The 19,920-nt window shown below is 36.7% G+C and overlaps 1 protein-coding gene across 1 annotated transcript; it reads left to right on the top strand.

Moving 5' to 3' along the window:
- Nucleotides 1-738: 738 nt before the first annotated feature.
- Nucleotides 739-15,095, top strand: LOC116267858 (biotin carboxylase 1, chloroplastic). The gene is made up of 17 exons (XM_031649796.2): nucleotides 739-926; nucleotides 1,077-1,146; nucleotides 2,280-2,593; nucleotides 3,421-3,562; nucleotides 4,064-4,162; nucleotides 4,255-4,311; nucleotides 7,905-7,976; nucleotides 8,984-9,073; nucleotides 9,276-9,335; nucleotides 9,971-10,156; nucleotides 10,248-10,340; nucleotides 10,430-10,511; nucleotides 11,793-11,899; nucleotides 12,009-12,084; nucleotides 13,676-13,722; nucleotides 13,876-13,938; nucleotides 14,858-15,095. The coding sequence occupies exons 2-17, from the start codon at nucleotides 1,105-1,107 to the stop codon at nucleotides 14,906-14,908; spliced, it is 1,581 nt and encodes a 526-aa protein (XP_031505656.1). The 5' UTR covers nucleotides 739-926; nucleotides 1,077-1,104; the 3' UTR covers nucleotides 14,909-15,095.
- The last annotated feature ends 4,825 nt before the right edge of the window (nucleotides 15,096-19,920 follow it).

Below are 19,920 nucleotides of genomic sequence, written 5' to 3'. Positions count from 1 at the left end.
CCTCACTTCACCACCAACTATTCATTATTTATCAACCGTGCATATGTATATGACACTACAATTGTACTTGCCAATATCAGTATCTTTTACACGTGCCACCAAGGACATACACCAAAAACATGTAATGTCTTTGTGACATAGGAAAAGACATAAATAGACAATCACATGGACCAGAAAAATAAGCATTTTGTAGTCAGTTTGGACGACAATAGAACCAGGCTATAAGCTTAGTTAATAGTAGTTAAAATCGAGCCCACCCATGACAACAAGCAAGGGTAAATGTTGTTTATGATAGCAGACAAATGTTATCAAAACCAACTTTTGAATTGAATCGGACAGATGAGCAATCAGGGGAAGTGGGTAAACTTAATCAAAATAAGGTGGGAATGGGTAAAAAAAAAAAAAAAAAAAACTCATACGCATTTTTTAAAATATTAGGAGTCAATAAAGCCGTACTTGGTAATTTTACATGATGGAGAGTTTTAAATTTATCTTTTTATCCTTATAAGAGGAAGGGTCTTTCATTTAACCATAAGGGGTATTTTGGTCATTTCAAAGTAGCATGTGGAGACAAACATAAAAAAATTAAAAGTTTCAAGCATTGAGGTATTTTTTTGAAATCAGGCAAAGTGGTGGCACTTTGGATGAAACTACAATTGTCAAGGCACGTGTTCATCTCCCTTGTGATGGGCTGTATTTATTCGTGTAACATCCTCAAGAGCAAGCAAAATCACGCTTCTTCCAAATAAATGCTTGGGGCGGAGCTGTCGATCTGCAACCGGCCTCCTCGGTAGCATCGCCGCTGTCCGTACACCATCTTCGTTACTCCCTCTTTAGCATCTGGTCGCATCCGCTTCGATCTGCTCCTCCGAGCGACCTCCATTGTGTTCCTTGTGTCGTTTTCTTTCTCTTCTTAGTTTTACCTGGTATGTTCTTGCGAAACCCATAATGTTTCTCATGTTCCGTTGGAGTAATGCAAACTAGAATGTCTTCTAGATGCGCGATTCCGCGGCTTAAGCGAATTTTTGTTTTGTTTTTTGCATTCATTTCCCTGATTTAATCCTTAATTACTTCAGGTTTGTCGAGTATCGAGTACTCTTTGCAATGGACGCCGTCCTTCTCTGCAAATCCGTCTTCGCGAGTTCCGTAAGTTTTTTGTTTTTGTTTTTAACAAACAGTTATGGCTTCCGTGCTTTTTTTGTATGTAAATCTTCATTTTCATTTTTTCTTTGCCATATCAGTACATTTAGTGGGTCTCCTTTTTAACAGTTAAGAGTGTCCGAAAATTGATGGAGTTTGGTCATTCTTGCTTTAATTTGTGTCTAGTTGCTTTTCTTGGCATTATTTTCTTTGTCAAAATAAGTTGTCTTTGTGCGTGTTTTTATTGGATTCAAAGAGATTTTCTGGTTGATTTATGGGTTTAGTCTAAACAGACGTGATAGGTTATGTTTGCGATTGGTGAAGAAAGCTACGGGTTGAGCTTGGTGGAGTGTTCAAGCTCATTTGTTTGTTATAACTACTAAAAATGTTGCTTTTCCTTCTGAGAATGACTTTTTGAGTAAATGCTACTACCTTGTGCTTTTATGTTATTTTTCCCCTCTTCTTGTTTGTTGGGCGTAAGTTTGTAATTAGAAGTGACCATGCGCATCTCAAGATACCATAGGTCTGTGTTGGAGTTGTGAGAGAGCCATCTGATGAAATGACTGTTCTATCTATTTGACTAGGGTCACCAAGCCTCAATGCATATTTAGTCGGCATTCTTTTTGACTTACTCTTTTCTGGTTAAAGGGATCCGGTTTTAGGCAGTTATATGTTTTTTGATTTTTTGTTTGTTTCCTTTATTCATTATCTCTGGGGAGCCTGCACTATGAAATCTAATTTTGGCTGTGAATCTACATTTCATTTGAAACCTTTGAAAGGAACTCCTTTTATCTTAATCCTGCTTAAAATCATTTAATGCTCTTGGAATGTAGTTAGGAGCTCTAACTTTTTTATATTTCTTGTCTTTTTAAGTTGGAAGAAATGAAGTTTGAATGTCCTTGTTTTGTGGTTTCTAGCAGAAAGTAACCATGAAACTATATGTGTTATTCTTTTGACTATGTATATTTTTTCCCTAAATTTGGAGCTTTCGTTTAAAAAATAAAATTATGGATTTCACGTGAGATTTTTTTACTTTGAGTTGTGTGCCTTTTCATCTGAGCAAGTTCTATTAAGTTTTCCAATATTAGGTTAATGTGGATTATGATGTGATTAAGCTGTTTCCATTTTATGATTTATAGGATCTTCTTGGGAGAGGAGGAATAATGACTGGCATCTCTTTTTGTAATTCTCTGCAAAGTAATCGTGTTAGCTTTCTTAGGCATATCTACAATGGTAGAAAACTTAAGAAAGCTGGAGGAGCACTTAGTGCTGTATGCCGGAATGAAAAGATTCTTGTTGCAAATAGAGGTGAAATTGCAGTTCGCGTTATTCGAACAGCTCATGAGATGGGAATACCATGTGTTGCTGTCCACTCTACCATTGATCAGGACGCCCTTCATGTGCGTCTTGCAGATGAAGCTGTCTGCATTGGAGAGGCACCAAGCAGTCAATCGTGAGATCTCTCCCTCACCCCAGCTCCTTCTTTCTCACTCCTCCTCTCCTTTTTAAGCTTCTGTATGGTAAATACACCTTTTTCTCCAGGGCTTTCTTGAATTTTTAGTAGAACCAATGGTTGCAGTCATATATTTTTTAAATTTTAAAATAGCTAAGAGGACTCTTGTCCCTTAAGGAGTCTGTCCTGAAGTTTGTGGCAGTTTGGCGTCTTTGTTATTTACAGAAAAGAGGATGTGCAATGACAAGAAGCTGTCAGTTGCTTACTTTGGTCTCGAAAGTTGGATAGATTTCAGCATAGATGTGAGAAGTGGATATTCAAAGAGTCTTTGGACTTGGAGATTCATATCTCCAAGCATGTCGGTATTGAATGACATATCCAAAGTTCGCTACTCCAACATGCTTGTTACTGATAAGTGCTTGTTGGATTTTGTAGTGCATTATGGGTCTCTGGACTCACCTCTCATATTTCATTAATACTCATCCCATTAATTTGCTGTCATATTGAATTTCTGCTGTTGATGTTTCCTTGATTTTGGCCCCTCAATTCTTTGCTTAATATTTCACTAACTTCTCTTTTAGCCGGAGGTTTGAGACTTTTAGTGCAGCTAATCAAGTGAAGATAAAAACATTTTGCTAACGTTATAATCATCACCATGTAAATTCTGTCTATGGTTGTCTAACATGGGAAGCAGGAGTCTTCTCCAGCATTCTCTGATGTGAAATATTTGATTGTTTTAAAATGAAAGTGTTAATGTTCTTCACCTTCTTTAAGCTTTCTCTTTCTGTTATGCCATTGATAATTTAAGACTTACATTGTTTTGCTAGGTATCTGTACATTCCAAATGTTTTATCTGCTGCTGTGAGCCGTGACTGTACTATGTTGCATCCTGGATATGGTTTCCTTGCTGAAAACGCTACCTTCGTTGATATATGTCGAGAGCATGGGCTCAATTTCATTGGACCAAATGTGAGTATTGCATTAGAAAGGTATATCTGAAGTTTAAACTGTTTTTGAGAGGGGAATGCAAGTTACTGAAAATAAGCCCCTACCTGCCAATATTTGGGTAACTTAACTACAGTCATCCAACATCTAGCAGAATTTTATCTCTCATTCAAAGTAATAAAATAGCCTATTATTATATCACAGCTTTATCTTAAATAAAATTAACTCTTTGTAAATGATATATTTCACCTTATTGTTTCTTGGATGATAGGATATCAGATTTGTAGTTTCATGTTATTTTAGCTACACTATAGTAGTTCTTTCTGAAGATAAGGATACATTGTAAATAATTGAAGGCTTGATTGATAAATGTAAATTTGCATACATTAGACTCCTATATACAAATTGCATCTACACATGCTTCCAGAGAACTGTGGAAGCACCCATGATTTACCCATGTGGTTTCTTCCTTAAATTTTTGAATCCATGTAGTTCATTAATGACACCTGATGAGATCCTTTGCAGCCAGACAGCATCCGTGTGATGGGTGATAAGTCAACTGCCAGAGAAACAATGAAAAAAGCTGGGGTTCCTACTGTCCCTGGAAGCGATGGCTTGATACAGGTACTTGTGGTGCCTTTTAAGCATTTTATTATCTTTATCCTTCATTTCCTTAGGATTCACATGCACTTGCCTTGACACTATTTTCTCTGCAGTCAACAGAGGAAGCTCTTAAGATAGCTCATGAGATTGGTTTCCCAGTTATGATTAAGGTGCCATTACTTTCTTTATCCTTGTGGTCTCCTACAATCCATTTTCAGTGTTTGACTTTGCTGGTATTGGCCAGTATAGCAAAACAAATTGTTTAAAACTTCTAGGTGCTGATCTTCATAACCAAGTTGTATACATGCTTTAATTTACTTCGATATACTGTATATTATTTAAAATAAAGCAAAATAAAAATATAAATATAAATGAACCAAAGGGAGAGGAATACTAAGATTTGCATTGAAAAATCGACATAAGGTGCTCTCTGTGTCATTTTGTTCTCAGGAGTAATTTAGTTGCATCACTGGCACACATTCATCTAAAATTTTCATTGGTTCCATGAAGATGTTCAACGGAGAATAATACAACTACTCTATTCTGATGTTGTTAAATGCAATAAGGCGTAGCAAAGCTCAGCCTATGAAGTGATAAATGCAGAAAGAAAACGGGAAAGAAATGAATCAACTTCAAGTTCCCTTGTAAGAACTAAGTTCCATTAACATGGTGGGTTTCCTTTTAGATGCATGCAAACCATGATCATTAACTGATACCTATATCTCAATGATAAGGCAAAGCTGATAAGTGGAAAACGGCTTCTCTTTTTTACAATTTCTGTCTTTTTAGCAATAGCAATATTCTTTGGGCAAGTGAACAAGAAAATAATAATATTCAATTATTCGATCCATGTAATCTCCATGCAGTGTGGTGGTTTGTTAGCCATTCTTCATCGAATTCTCAACATAGGTGAGCATGCTCATAAAGATATACAGTAAGCAGCTATATGTATAACAAAACATGTTGAATAAGGAGTTTGGACAGCAACATAGTTCCTGATAGTTTTTCTTTGTCTGCGCTTCATTTGTTTGTATTCTATCAGTACTCTATGTTTACTATCAGAGCCTAGTATGAAGAAGTTGTGGTTCCAAAAAGTTGGTTCTTTGGTATGTCTAGTTCGTGCTGAGCTAAGTCACATAGGTACTTCAGTAAGGTCCACGCACCCGTGTCACCGTACCCGTACCCAAAATGGGTATTTGGATGCACTTGAGTACCTTTATATTCAAACTACTTAATTTTACTTTGATTTAATTTTTCCACCTTACTTTTCATTCTATTCTTAGAGTTATTGTTCATTAATATATAATGTTTTTATTTATATCACTTGTTTACTAAAATGTTTCTTTCGTTTTGATTTTTTTGTGTTATTTTGCATATATACATATATATCCTGCCGTACCCCCCTACCCACATTTTTCAAAATTGTCGTGGCTGTACCCTTATTTCCGTACCCGTACCCAAACCATACCCGTACCCATGTTACTTAGGTGCTGAGCAAGAGACAGATATTTTGGAACTAGTGACTCCAATATTCACTTTCAGTAAGAACCAATTGCTAATGAGTGGCAAAAGTGAAAATATTATAATTTATTAATTTTAGCAAATCCCAATTTCACATATATTTATCGCATGGATTTGTGCCATGGAAACTTTGCAGATGCTTTTCCTCCAAAGGGAACTCCCTTCATGCCGTTGACCAGAAATGATTATTAAAACCTTACCAGACGAAATTCTGTAGTAAAAATTCAGAAAGTTGCACACTGACAAATTGTAAATCAGAACCAGAGAGATGTTATTTGCTCTAAGAGTAGCATGGACAGAAAAATAGAAAGACAATCAGCTGAGATTATCCTCTTTGGACTGACAATGCTTCAAATAAGTTTAAGAAAAGAAGGAAATTTCTGGTTGGGTTTTTTTCCTACAGTACTTTACAGATCAGATGATTGCCGACATATATAAAGTAAAGAGATATTTGCTACTCCACAAAATTAGACTCAATAAAAATGATGGCTGCCTTGTTGTTTTTCTTCATACTTCTGGCTAATTAAAGCTTTTCTGTTTTTAATGTTTTATTTTAATTTCTCTGTTTTCCACCCTTTGTTTTCACATGGAACATTTATGGCAGAAGGGGATTTACCACACTACTTTTTTACATAACTGGCAATATGAGATAAAATTAAGCGCTATTGGGAAAGTGAAAACTTCATATCGGTGATCCATGCTCAAGATAAATAGAAAATAACCAAAATGAAAAAGAATGACAGGTGCATCCAAAACTCACCTCAGCTACCAACAACCTTGCTCTCCCTTCAGCAATAGGAATATAAAGGAAGCTGAAAGTCAAAACAATTCAAACACACAAACCAAAAGAGAAACTAGAAGCAATAGACTGAGGGACAGACCGAGATAGAGGGTGAGATAGAAAGAGGACTGAGAAGCTGATCGAATTCCTATTGCCGGCTGGTGGTGAGATTTATTGATGTGTTCGCCAAATAGAGGGAGAGGGGTGCCAGAGAGAGAGGGCCACCGATGCCGGCTAAGTCACATAGACACGCCAAAAATGGCGTTGCACCTGTGTTCATATGGGTGCGCCAGGGGGGGGGTTGGATTTACCCAGAGATAGCACAGTCAAACTGAGTCAGATGATGCTGACGCACCCTTTTTTTTTTCCTTTTTTCTTCTCCCATCTTTTTCTCTTCTTTTTTTCCTCTTCTCTCTCTTTCCCCCTTTTCTCACTTATTCCTCTTTCTTTTCCTTTTTCCCTCCCTCTCTCTCTCTCTCTTTTAAGGGGGAAGTCTTTTCAAAGGACAAGAAACCTGACATCCTTTTTAAAGGACATCAAATTTTATCGGTCTACATTTTGTATATTTTTAATGAAGGTTATACGCCTGGTACAACAGGCCTGGGTGTCTTTGTTAAAGGACATCTAAGACTGTTGACTGTCCTCCTTTAAGAAAGACAACAAGGCCTCTCATCCTTTTATTATTTTATTTAATAAAATTTAGAATTTTGAATGAATGCAAAGTCAAACACGTGAACCCATTAATGTTTTAGTTACTTCCACACACACACACACACACACACACACACACACACACACATATATATATATCCGTTGCACTTGCCCCCAATTTTTTTTTGGAACTTGCCGCATCCGACACCTGTACTAGATCCCACACCCATGTGATGTAGGGTGCCTGTAACATGGAAAAAGGGGTAGGAAACCCTTTTTCCTTAATGAAGTAAAAAATGATAACTAAAAATCCTGTTAATAAAAAAATTGTTTTCAATATGCTTTTAAAAACCAATAAAAAAACGTTTCTAATGCTCAGTGGTGCTTGTGCGTCATGTTATCAAAGTGATGTGAATGCCTCATCCCAGTGAGGTGTGTGCATCAGGTAATGTGTGCCTCACCAATGCTTTTTAGCACGTTGAAAGGCTTGATGCATGGTGATTCATGCGTATCATGCTTTCATGCATATACACTTAATAACACTGCTCTACACTGGCTGTGTTTATGGTTGAATAGTTGTTTTCAAGTGCCTGTATTTTGATAGACATTGGCATGTATGCCTAGGATTCACGTGGTCTTGCTGAAACTAATTTTATGAAATAATCCCAAAACCCATAAATACCTTTTGAGGTTTAAATCTTGAAAATATGAATTAATCAACCAGTTTGTTACAATAAGTTCAATTGCTTTAAATGATCACACTTCATTGTTCTGGATCTGTTTTGAACCTGGGCTACTTATGCTTCCAAGGCAACCGCTGGTGGGGGTGGACGTGGAATGCGTTTGGCTAATGAACCTGAAGAGTTTGTTAAGCTGTTACAGGTACACCATGAAACTTGTCTGGTTTTATTTCTGATGATTTCATGTGCATGGGTTATGAGAATATCTATATTCTGTTTGTGATAATTATTCCATGCATGCACCTTCAAACCACTTGGATGCAAATTGTGTATTCTGAAAACAATTTTCAATCCTTTTTTTTTTATAGACAATAGACTGCTAGTTGTCTCTTAGTTCATATGTATGAGTGCCTCTCTGTCAAAATTAGGTATGTTTTTGATTATTGGGAACTGTTGCTTGTGGATCTGTATTGTCCACTGCTGTTTATCCTGTAGGTGTAGCCGTAAGTCTTGTGTCATGGTCCAAATTTATAGATTTCACAATGATTTCTGAGTATATTGTGCATGTTGGTAATAGGTGCATAATGTCTATCCTATTAAAAGCAACAATTTGTTGTCGTTTATGATATTGAAATATGAGGGTAAGGCAAAGGGAGGGAAGACAACAAGGAAATAAAAGCTGATATTAACTGTATTTTGAAATTAGGATCTTCCTATGGCAGTGATCGACAGATGAAAGATGAAAAGTCTTTTATTTTTAAGAAAGTAATCTTTGGCTCATTGTCCAGAATGGTTGTTGAGAGTCTGTTGAAGTCGATGTTTTTTTGCCAGGTTGTGGCTTTGTCTATCCTTGGAGAGGCTCTTATATTGCAGTTGAATCTATAATACACAACTTATTTTGCCTTTTGTTGCTTCAAGGGACTATGTTATTTCCTCCCTTGTGTGTGATCCATTTCCCTGAATTTTTTTGGATCAGGAATTCTTGGCCATCAGAAGGCTACATATTATTATGAAATTTCTTTTGTCAATTCACAGTTACTTCCCTGTTGAAGTTGGAGCTTAATGAAATTCTGATGAAATGTTCTCTTTATTGTCATTGCTGGCTTTTCATTTCTATTTGTTGATGCTTCTTTCTGAAATACAGTAGGTCAAGGTCTTTAAACATGAGGTTTTAGATTTGTTTTTTGAAGGGGATCTCTCATGTTACAGCAAGCAAAAAGTGAGGCAGCTGCTGCATTTGGTAATGATGGAGTTTACTTGGAGAAGTACATAAAAAATCCAAGACACATTGAGTTCCAGGCAAGTTCTGATTGATCCTGTATACTTAACTGATGCACATTAAGTAGTTCCCTGTCATTTATCAGATTCAGTTAATTTCTGGCAAAATCAGATTCAGTTAATTTAAAGTTGCATAAAGCGACAATGTTGTTGTTTAAAGCGACAAGTAGGGTTTATCATTGCCAGCCTTTAACAATTTGTTACTCCTTGCTCTTGTTTACAGGTTCTGGCAGACAAATATGGCAATGTTGTTCATTTTGGAGAGCGTGATTGTAGTATTCAGGTTGGCATAAGTTAATCTCCACGTAATTTTGTTTTAATAAGAAAAAAGTAAGGTGCCCTAGATAATGTCCAAATCTGTCATTTTTTCCCATCTAAATAACTAGTCTTACATATGTTATTGTCTGTATCTGAACATATGCCATCAAAAAGAATTTGTTTCAATGACAAGTTGCTTGCAATGCCTATAGTCCTACTCAGAGATTATCTTAGACATGCTTCTTTTTTTTAGTTAATTTTTTTTGCCTTGTGACTTTCTCTTTTCCTTTTTGTCATCCACATTACACACTTCTTAGGGGCACCATGAATGATGGGACCTCACTTTATCCTGTTTTATTATTTGGTGTCTTGTCGCTTTGCCCGCAGAGTATCCAATAAAGGAATGGGCTAAAACATGATTGAAAGGCTGCTTTTTCATTTAGACACCAATCTCTGGTCATTTAGTTAATGACAGCTGTGTTTCATGCTGCACTTAGTGAAATTATGTTATTTCGTGTATGGTCACTTTTATTCCTCCCTCTTTCAGTTTATATCCTTTGATTAGCCAAGAGAGCTTTTTCTTTTGCATCATCTTATTTTCCAGTAGTAGTATAGTCTTTGGCTTTAATTCATTTTATTGCTTTGTTATAATCATGACAGAGGCGGAACCAAAAGCTTCTAGAAGAAGCTCCCTCTCCTGCGCTGACCCCAGAATTAAGGAAGGCAATGGGTGATGCTGCCGTTGCGGCAGCTGCATCTATAGGTTATATTGGTGTAGGGACAATTGAATTTCTCCTGGATGAGAGGGGTTCATTTTATTTCATGGAAATGAACACTCGGATTCAGGTGCCTTTACATGCTGACTGTTGCTTCACAATCCGTGTCCTTATGCTTTTTCTTCTTTTGGTGAAGAATTGTTTTACTTCCATGTACATAGGTTGAACATCCAGTTACAGAAATGATCTCCTCCACCGATCTAATTGAGGAACAGATTCGTGTTGCTCTTGGGGAAAAGCTTCAATATAAGCAGGTATTGAAGAAGAGCAAGCTAATATTCTTTAATTGGTGCACCCAAAAGCTGTTTTTTATTGCATAATTTGAATCCTTTGTCATATGCAGGAAGATATTGTACTCAGGGGACATTCCATAGAATGCCGCATCAATGCAGAGGATGCTTTCAAAGGATTTCGTCCTGGGCCTGGTATGAGCTTTGTTTCTATTGGCTGACAGCTTGTCGTGATCTGTTTGTAGATGCTATAGTTGCTAGTGATTTCATGCAAATTTCCATCTGCTAAGTTTGGGATTTTGGGGAGTTTGGCTTGCACAGACTCATGACCTTGTTGCCACTAGCAACCACAAGTTTATATCCAAGTTAATTTATTATTCTTGTCAGCATTTATCAACAATTTCAGTTTCTTTTACTGGTGTGTCTTTTCCAGTAAAAGCCTGTCTTCTGGTGCTTATTTGTTTTCAACTGGTCCATGCTTCTAAATGTCAAATCTTACTACACATGTTAACTGCAATAGTCTAAATCTAGTATGCCAGCCAAGCCACAATCACCCACTTTTAAGTAGGATTTATTTTTGACAACTTGCTAATCCCGTTAGGACCTGGATTTGTCAGCGATTGGTCACTGTAGCTGATTGGACTTGGGTAAAATTTTCCTGTACATTGGAATCCACTCTACTCTCACTGATTTTGTGACTGATTATGATTTTTCTTCTTGGCACCATGAAGAATGGTATTTGCATCAGGTAGTGAAAAGATTCAGGCTGCTTTAGGCATTAGTTTGATAACTTCATCGTTAGTTCTGTCGGGGGCAGTAAAAGGTTCTAAGGATTCTAAAAGGCCGCATACCCTTTTTCCTGGAAGTTCCCTTTTCTCCAAAATAATCGCTCCGAAAAATTATTAACCTTCACAACTGGAAGAAGAGTTTGCCTTGGACCTTAGAACTGCTTGTATTGCAAAATTTTACTTGATATTTCTTATTATTGGCTATCAAAAGTACCTTTCGTACCAATGTTAAAATATTGTGTTACTTTCAGCTTCTAAATGATCAAATTGTTGTTCTTGCTTGAAACCGTAATTTGCTAGTATAAGTAGCACTTCCTGCATATCTTTGAAATTGATGTGCTATTTCAATGACACTATTTGGTTTCTATCAAGCATCAACAATCATGAAAAGTATATTGATTTCATGGTCCTATGGGTGAAATAGATAATTATCGTTGTTGTTCTTTCCATAATATTTTGGACTGTGGAAAGGACAGTCCATGGTTCTTTTATGACTTGCAAGGAAGATAGTACTGTGGTTCCCTTTTCATAATAGACTTCCATGCAGATTGACTTAGGAATGGAAAGGCCTTAATTATGATGCTTGTCTATGCATCTCAATGTTTTTAATGAATTGGCTGATATTTCAGAGATATGTTTTGTCTTTGATCTGTAACTTCGTATATCTGTTATTTGTCATTGCCAACAGGAAGGATAACATCATACCTACCATCTGGAGGGCCATTCGTGAGAATGGACAGTCATATTTATCCTGATTATGTGGTTCCTCCCAGTTATGATTCTCTTCTAGGAAAGGTACATTTTGGCCGTTTCCTTAAAGTGTAGTGTTGTGTAGCTAGCAAGTGATAATCGGCCAAAATTATGCCTTGATGGAATTTGAAAGCCTCCCATTGCTGTTTTTCAGCTCATTGTCTGGGCGCCAACAAGAGAGAAGGCGATAGCAAGGATGAAAAGGGCCCTTGAAGACACAGTGATAACAGGTTAAAACACATTTGTCATGTCAGATACGTTTGGAGGACCATAACTTGATCATCAACATTAACTGTTTTAGTATGGTGGCATAGGATCTAGAAGTGTCCAATAAGTTCTGCCTCTATTATTCCATTAAATAGCCAGATTTATTTGGTTTTCTCACTCTTATAGCGTGCTTCTTCTGATCATTCTGTTGTTTTTTTTTCTTGATACACACACTCAAACTGGCAGTCCACTGCATATATATATTTTTTCAGTCACATCTTCAGTTGAAAAGTTTTTAAAGCAAACGAATAGTAAATCTCAGTATTACTGAATGCATCCATTCATACGGTTCAGATTTTCATTATCCTTTAAAATGTGTGCATTTATAATTTGTCATAGTAGCAACAGTTTGACTTAACGTCTTAAAGTTTGAAAGTGTAGTCCACATGAATGTGTGATGCAGATCCGTGAAAACATAACATATCATGTTGTGAAGAGTTTTTAACTATAATTAGTTATACATTTCAGGAAAGCAAAGTAGGAAAACAGTGAAAAATTTTAATGCATATAATATGTATGTGTTGCTTAATAGAATATATCATACTGTCCGTGTTTCAACTTTCAAGCAAGACCAACGTGAATAGTTGTAAGACAATGTATTATGTCGATGGCCGAGATTTTTCAGTAAAACTGAAGAAGGGACCATGTCTAGAAGATTATAAAATCGTACCAGAAATAATATTAATACAAAGATAAAGGATAATTCTCAAACATACACCTACGTTTTCAATATTGTTGAAGAGCACAATTGACCTTTCTCCATGGTAACTTAGGCCCATTAGTTTCCTTCCTGCAAGTCTGAAAATTACTAGCCTGCTCCTTGCACAAGTATAGGTAAAGAACCTAAGCTTTTGAAACAATTTGCAGCAAATGCACCTACTTGTTAAAAATATTTCATAATAAACCTAAACTTGTGGCAGTATCTCTGCCTTCAGTTTATTGAAAAGGGATACTAATTTAGATACATCTGGAAACACAACTATAGCTGGCTGAATACAGCTAAAGACATCAACAGAGAATACTTTGAATACATGAAGAAGTTATTAAATGGTATTTTTTGTTATCTTAAATTCACTAACTCAACTTGAAATATATTCATCAGTCATGACCATTCCAAGAAAATGTAGTTTCAAGTAACATGAATATGGGTATATTTCTACTATATAATGAATTTAGGACAAGTGTTGTTAGTGCCACCCCAAAAGAGATGCATGAACATCTTGCATACAGGAGGTGCTTACTGCACCAGTTTTTCGATGACTTTGCATTTTTAAGACGGCAACCCTTACATTCAACTTTTGGCATCTGAAATATGAATCTTTTTTTTGTATTTTATTTCCGATGTTATTGCCACATCCATGTGCTGTCTTCAATCATGTTGATTCATTAAAAGGTTAGAAAATCATGTGTTCCAGCTGTCAATTCCTAATCATGTTCTATTTACTGTGCGTTTGACAATGTAATTGTTAATTAAGATGCCTGTTCCTAATTCAGCTGACAAGATTATTTTTACTTTGATGCAATCCCCTTGATCCTCCTATTTCTCTTATACAGGGGTTCCAACAACTATTGATTACCATAAGCTCATTCTTGACATAGAGGTGCAAATTTTTTCCTCCTTGTTTTCATGTATTAGTATTTAAGAACCGCAAGGAAGCTAATTATTTGAATGATTTAAAGGAGATGGTCTTGTATCAGTTTCCTAGAATGCCAGTTCTCTCTTCCCTCACCTTACTGGTGGAATTTAACTGCAGGACTTTAAAGCAGGCAACGTTGACACTGCTTTCATACCAAAACATGAGAAGGAACTAGCTGCTGTAAGTTCCTGAGCCAAATTACCTCCAAGTTTACCATCTTATTTTTCCCAACTATGGACATTTGTATGATATTACCTTGTATCATTAGTGTCTCGAAGTGGTCTTGGTGAAGTAGTATTTCTTTCGATTGAGATGATTTTTGGAAGAACAATTATGAGTTTTGTACAGGAAACTTTCTTTTCTTTTGCAAACCTAGTCATTTTGCAAATTGGGTTTTTTTTAATGTGTACGCAAATTACTGCGATATGGTCAGTTCTGAACCTAATCTAGGCATATAGGTCGAGACATTTTGATGAGGGTGTTGATGGTAGGGCTGATAAGCAAACTGAGATTGGTCTCTTCAAGCTTGGTCTTTTGAGGCTAAAACGAAATTGAGCTTAAACCGGCTTGTAAAAAAAATATTTTTTCAAAATGATATACAGTTCCTGTCTATTGTTTCCTACGTTCAAGCTATAATTAGTTATGCAGACATTTTTGCATGACCAGGTTTTTGTGTTTAGACTAAAGAGAAATATTTAGTTTTTTTCACCTGTTCTGAACACTTTATTCCTGAACTGAGATTGGTCTCTTCAAGCTTGGTCTTTGGAGGCTCAAACTTGCTTGAGCTTAAACTGGCTTGTAAAAAAATTATTTTTTCAAAATGATATATACAGTTCCTGTCTATTGTTTCCTACGTTCAAGCTATAATTAGTTATGCCGACATTTTTGCATGACCAGGTTTATGTGTTTAGACTAAAGAGAAATATTTAGTTTTTTTCACCTGTTCTGAACACTTTATGCCTAAAATTGGAAACTATATATCTCATAGTTGATTCTATTAATTAGAGTTTATAACGGCCTTGTTATTTTTCATTTGCATGACTATATTGTTTGCCTAACAATAATTTGGTCTCTTTCTGCCTCGCTGTCTCTCTCACAGCCCCAGAAGTTGGTTTTAGCTACAAAAGAGATGGTCGACTGTAAAGCTTAGTTGAGAATGATCCGAGGCTGATGGAGTTTGCCAACATGTTCATTTGAGAGAACTAAATAATTTTTGGCAATTTGAAATGGTTTCTTAAGTTAATTTTGATTTATATATTTCTTTTTTTCCTGTGAAACCTTCATTCGTTATTATTTTCGTTTACTTGAAAATGCATAAGCCTCCAGGATTGAAGACATTTGACACTTGTTACTCAATGTGTCTGCTTTTAGTTGCTTCATGGCAAGCGCGCCCAAATGCCCATAAGTGAGGTGGCTATATTTGTGTTTGAGAATATACGAAATAAGTACAAAAAGCTGAAAATATTTCCTGCGCTTGCTGACTTTCAGTAGGAATGTGGGGAGAGTTAGGTCCCATCTTTTTATTGACAAAAAGCATATATATATATATATATATATATATATATATATATATAGTGTCTAAAATTTGACTGTATCTCCATTACCAATCTGCCACTTCCGAGTTCCCGTTTCCCACTATCCAGCTCCAAGTACTGAAGACTCTCAATTCCAAGCCCTTTCTATGGTCACTTTTAAAGTTCATAAACTAGTATTAGGTTCAAGGTATTTTTGGGTGAGCGAGAGGGTCCGAAGGCCTCCCTATTCTCTTTGCCTTCGGGACCTTGGGCTGTGTCGGTGTCAGTGATAGAACGGGACACCCTTCAACTTGGATGCCATGCTTTACCGTTTTAAGACAGGAACATAGCGTCTATGGAAATTGAACTAAACACCTGTTTTTTACAAGTCTCTAGCTCGACCAGCTACACTATACCTCTTGAAGCAGGTTCAAGGTATTTTCATCAACCAATTCTTCAATAGTAGTGTTGAAAATTTTACACACTTTGCTAGCCAGCAAGGCCCGATTTATCTTGCCCAGAGGTTTCAGCCTTATTGATCGTTTATCCCTTGTCATGCATAGGCCATTCTAAGACACCAAGTGACATCTTTTATAGTTGGGTCTTGAGCCCATTTTAGCAAGCAATGTTATGTTAATTAAACATAAATGTTCTACATAAGACTGGAGATTACTTTTCCACACTCATTTATTTTGTCAAACTTGTCAAGCAATGGAATGTACAAGTTCTCAACTAATTTTCCCACAAACAGCAGGACCGCTGATTAGTTCACCTAAATGCTCTCTATCTTCCAATCTGTGACACTCGCCATGGCATTTTGTCTACTTTAGGCCACATTGAAGAGAACCATTGCCGTTATATTTTTGTTGACCTCCAACCCTTATTTTTTACTTTTCCCACAAACAGGGGGCCACACAAAGCAGTAGAAATCTGATTTGTTTGGTTTGGAAGATTTTGAAAAAAGAGAATCCGCTCATCAATATGAGGTTTGTCCATTCTTGCCACCTTTAACATGGGTAATCCGGCCAATGTCTAACACTTTTCAAATAATAATTGACAACCCTTCTACATACTTGCAGTAATTGGATTCGATTTGAAGTTTATTTTGAATTCCATTGAAAATTTGGAGTTCCATTGATTTGAATCAAGACTATTGGTTCTCAGAATTGGGATTGAATTTTGAAAATATGCTAGTTGAAAGAGCCTGTGGAAATAATTTGAAGGTTCAGTCTATAAACCAATTTGAGAATTTGAAATTGATTTTCTTTTGAAAATTGATAGCATTGCTGGATTTTAAACTTCTCTTGACGTTTGAAATGAAAGGTAAATTGCGAATTTTGAAGTATTAATTTTTTAGAACTTTAGATGAAATTCTCTTTTGGGAGATCCTGGATTTGAAAATTTTAAATTTTCGAAATCATTGTGGAGTTGAATTGATTTTTATTTTCACTTTGAGATAAGTGAAACATCCAGATCTTCATTGCAATATGATTTGGTCATGATAGCAACTACGAATTGGTTGACTTATATCTCATTAATTGGATAATTTGTGTGCTTATCTAGTGGGTGAATGCATGCTTTGAGAAAGCAAACTATATACACCATTCACGCTTCACTCTCTTATTTCTTTATCTATAGGACTATAGCTTGATTTCATTTACTGACACATGGGCTGGTTTTGGGAAATTGCAACATTAGATGACTTCTAGATTCATTCTTGATTTTTGGACCAAGAATGAACTCTAATGCATAGTCAGTGAGCTTGACTTGATCTTTGAAATCAAATTATTTGCACTTAGGAGTTTGAATTTTTTGTCTCAAAATGATTAGTAGAGTTCTAAGACTCTTTGGATAGTCTTGAATCAAGTCACGATTTTGATAATGATTTTGGAAAATCCGACCGATTTAGCATGCTGCACCTTGCTGGTTTATAGGATTTAGATTTCAGCTTTGCTTAGATTGAGATTTTGGTTGAAAGTTAGTCCACTTCTATACTAAAAAATAACATTCACTTCTGTAATATTGCAGAAAACTGATGTTGCCCAAAGTTGGATTTGGATACTTTGAACCATTTGACAAACTTAGGGGTTGTTCCCAAGTAATTGGCCGGCTAATTCAAACCCTCTTTTGAGTTTGAAAAGAGCATGAGTTTGATTGTTTGAAATCTGGATTTTCAGATTTTTTTTAATGGTTTTAGAGCTTTAGAAGAGATAAATTGTTCTCTTTTGAAATTGACCTTAATCTTGTTTTGAAAGGGTCTGGTTCCTTTGTGAAGCAATGAATTTGCGCAGTCTCCTCTGTTATTTGGATGGCTGATTTGGGAACTCCCTCTTTGTCTGTATGTCTCTCTCTCTCTCTCTCTCTCTCTCTATATATATATATATAGATTTCGGTAGACCACTTTTGAAAATTATAAAGTTCTCTGAAAATTTCAGAAATACATGTTTTGAACAAATAATGTCTTAAAACATGCTCATTATGATTGATTTAGCTGCTTGCAAGGTGGACTACACTTCCTGTTTGAGAGAGTCCGATTCTTAATGAATTGGAATGGATAGGTTAGATATTGTATTGATTGACATTTTCAGAATATGAATCCCATTCATTCATCTCACATCCCTCTCTCACGCACTGCATTCACATGAAATAGGAAAGAAAGATATCAACATCACATGATTGAGCCAAGCATCTCTCATCCTATTTTAGGATTTCTCACTGTGAGCTTGGTTTAGAAGCAGCAGGGCTGCTGGTCTGAGCTTGAGGACAACAAAAGAGCTGCTGGTCTGAAGCAGTAGGGACCTGCTGGTTGGAGCTTGAATAGCAGGAAACTGCTATTTCAGGACAGCAAGGCTATTTTTTCGGATGGAGGACATCAAGATTCTTGTTGTCATTGCTTGTGAAGAAGCTGCTGGTCCGAGCATGGGCAAGGAGCAAAGTTGTTGTCGCTTGAGTGGGAGCAAGGAACCTGCAGCTACTTGATAAGGTTGATATGAGAGGTAGCAAGGCTGAGCTGCTAGGGAGCAGCGTATGCTCTTGTCCAATGACTCAAGAGCTGGATTATAAATCGATTAGTAATGGCCACTAACCTTGGCGGAAGGCAGGAAAGCTGCTGTTATAGGAGGCGTCCACGTAATGGAGTTTGGCTCGGGACTGCTAAGCTCGAGCCTAATTGAAGAGCATCTAGTTGGAGCAGCTAATTAAAGACGAACAATGCAGGCTTAACCTAGGTTTGCTGAAGAAGAAGGCAAGCTAGAGCTGTGTTGGTTGAGGCTGGACGCAAGCTGAATCTACATTTGTTGAGGATAGATGCAACTGGTTGCTTCTGCTGAAAAGGGATGCAGCCGATTTTGTGTTTGTTGAAGATGGCAGCAGCAGATGAGCTGCTGGGCTGATGACACGGCAGCTGAGCTACGTTTATTGTATTTAGACGTAGGCTGATGAACGTCAGCTGAAGATGGACACAACATCTGGCTACATCTGCTGGAGATTGATCTAGCAGCTGAGCTGCGTTTGTTATAGGTGAACGCAGGCTGATGAGCTGCGTTTGCTGGAGAAGCAGTAGTAGGTGAGTTGCTGGTTGGTTACCTACTTGTGGCAAGCTGAGGAAACTCAATTGAAGGCGTCGACTAGAGTTGCAGCAGCAAGTGGGATGCGTTGATGGAGAAGTAGCTGGAGGCGTGTCCAAGGGAGCTGCGATTTTGTTGGTGGGTGGGTGGGCTTTTATAGAGCTTTTTGGCGGGGCATTGATGCTCTTCTTCGAACTTGGTCCCTTCAGTTTGGGGACCAAACCGTACGGTTATGGAGATTGATTTGTCAATCTCCTCACCAAGAAAAGGGAGGGGGATTGGGAGGCTGCACCCAGTTGGGCAGCCTCTCTCTTCCATTCAGTGATCCATCATAATATGGATCATTTTAACATTTACCTCTTTTTGTAAAAAAAAAAGACAGCTAATTTAGTTAAGTTAGCTTCCAATTCTAGTTGAAAGCATTCAAGAGCTTTCTCAAAAGAGAGAAAAGGAGCGCACACCCATTTGGGCTGCTATTCATTTTTTTTTGTTTTTTTGTTTTATCTTGTCAAAATAGATCAGATTTAACTAAGCTGTTTTGTGTTTTAATTTGAGATCTTTCAAAATGTTTTGAAAGAAAACAAAGCACGCCCGAATGGGTTCCTTTTTATTTCAATTTTGGAAAACATCAAGTTTTAACTGAGCTGGTTTTGTTTTTGAAATCATGTAAAACGGTGTGAGAAGAAAGCTACGTCAAAAGGGAAGCTGGCTTTCTGTTACATATTTTTCAAAACAATACCAGCTTAATTAACCTGGTTTTGAGCTTTATTAAAATCATTTAAAATGATTTTGAAAAATGAGAAGAGAAGTACACCCAAATGGGTTCAATTGTTTTGTTTTTAGACCATTTGGTTCTTAATTAGAATCAGTTAAAATAATTTTCAAAAAGAAGAGAGAGAGAGAGACATGCCCAGATGGGCTCTCTCTAATTGAATTGGCCTCATTTTTTAATGAAACCATTTTAGGAAAAGAGAATTAATTTTAAGTTCTCTTTAATCAATTTCCTAGTTGGAGTTTAATCCTCCTAAGAAAAATTCTAATTTCCACCTTAGAAATTCCTGGATTGGATGACATGCAAGAGA

The sequence above is a fragment of the Nymphaea colorata genome, unplaced genomic scaffold (genome assembly GCF_008831285.2).
Source record: "Nymphaea colorata isolate Beijing-Zhang1983 unplaced genomic scaffold, ASM883128v2 scaffold0001, whole genome shotgun sequence".
Taxonomy (NCBI): domain Eukaryota; kingdom Viridiplantae; phylum Streptophyta; class Magnoliopsida; order Nymphaeales; family Nymphaeaceae; genus Nymphaea; species Nymphaea colorata.
The sequence above is the reverse complement of the archived record's forward strand: the minus strand, read 5'-3'. Positions and strand labels throughout refer to the sequence as shown.

What these genes read in the sequence shown, in the direction of transcription:
- LOC116267858 (XM_031649796.2), top strand. Translation starts at nt 1,105, where the DNA reads ATGGACGCCGTCCTTCTCTGCAAATCCGTCTTCGCGAGTTCC. An exon ending in GTTTCCCAGTTATGATTAAG is followed by an intron (nt 4,312 to 7,904) that starts GTGCCATTACTT and finishes TATGCTTCCAAG; the next exon opens with GCAACCGCTGGTGGGGGTGG. An exon ending in CAAGACACATTGAGTTCCAG is followed by an intron (nt 9,074 to 9,275) that starts GCAAGTTCTGAT and finishes TCTTGTTTACAG; the next exon opens with GTTCTGGCAGACAAATATGG.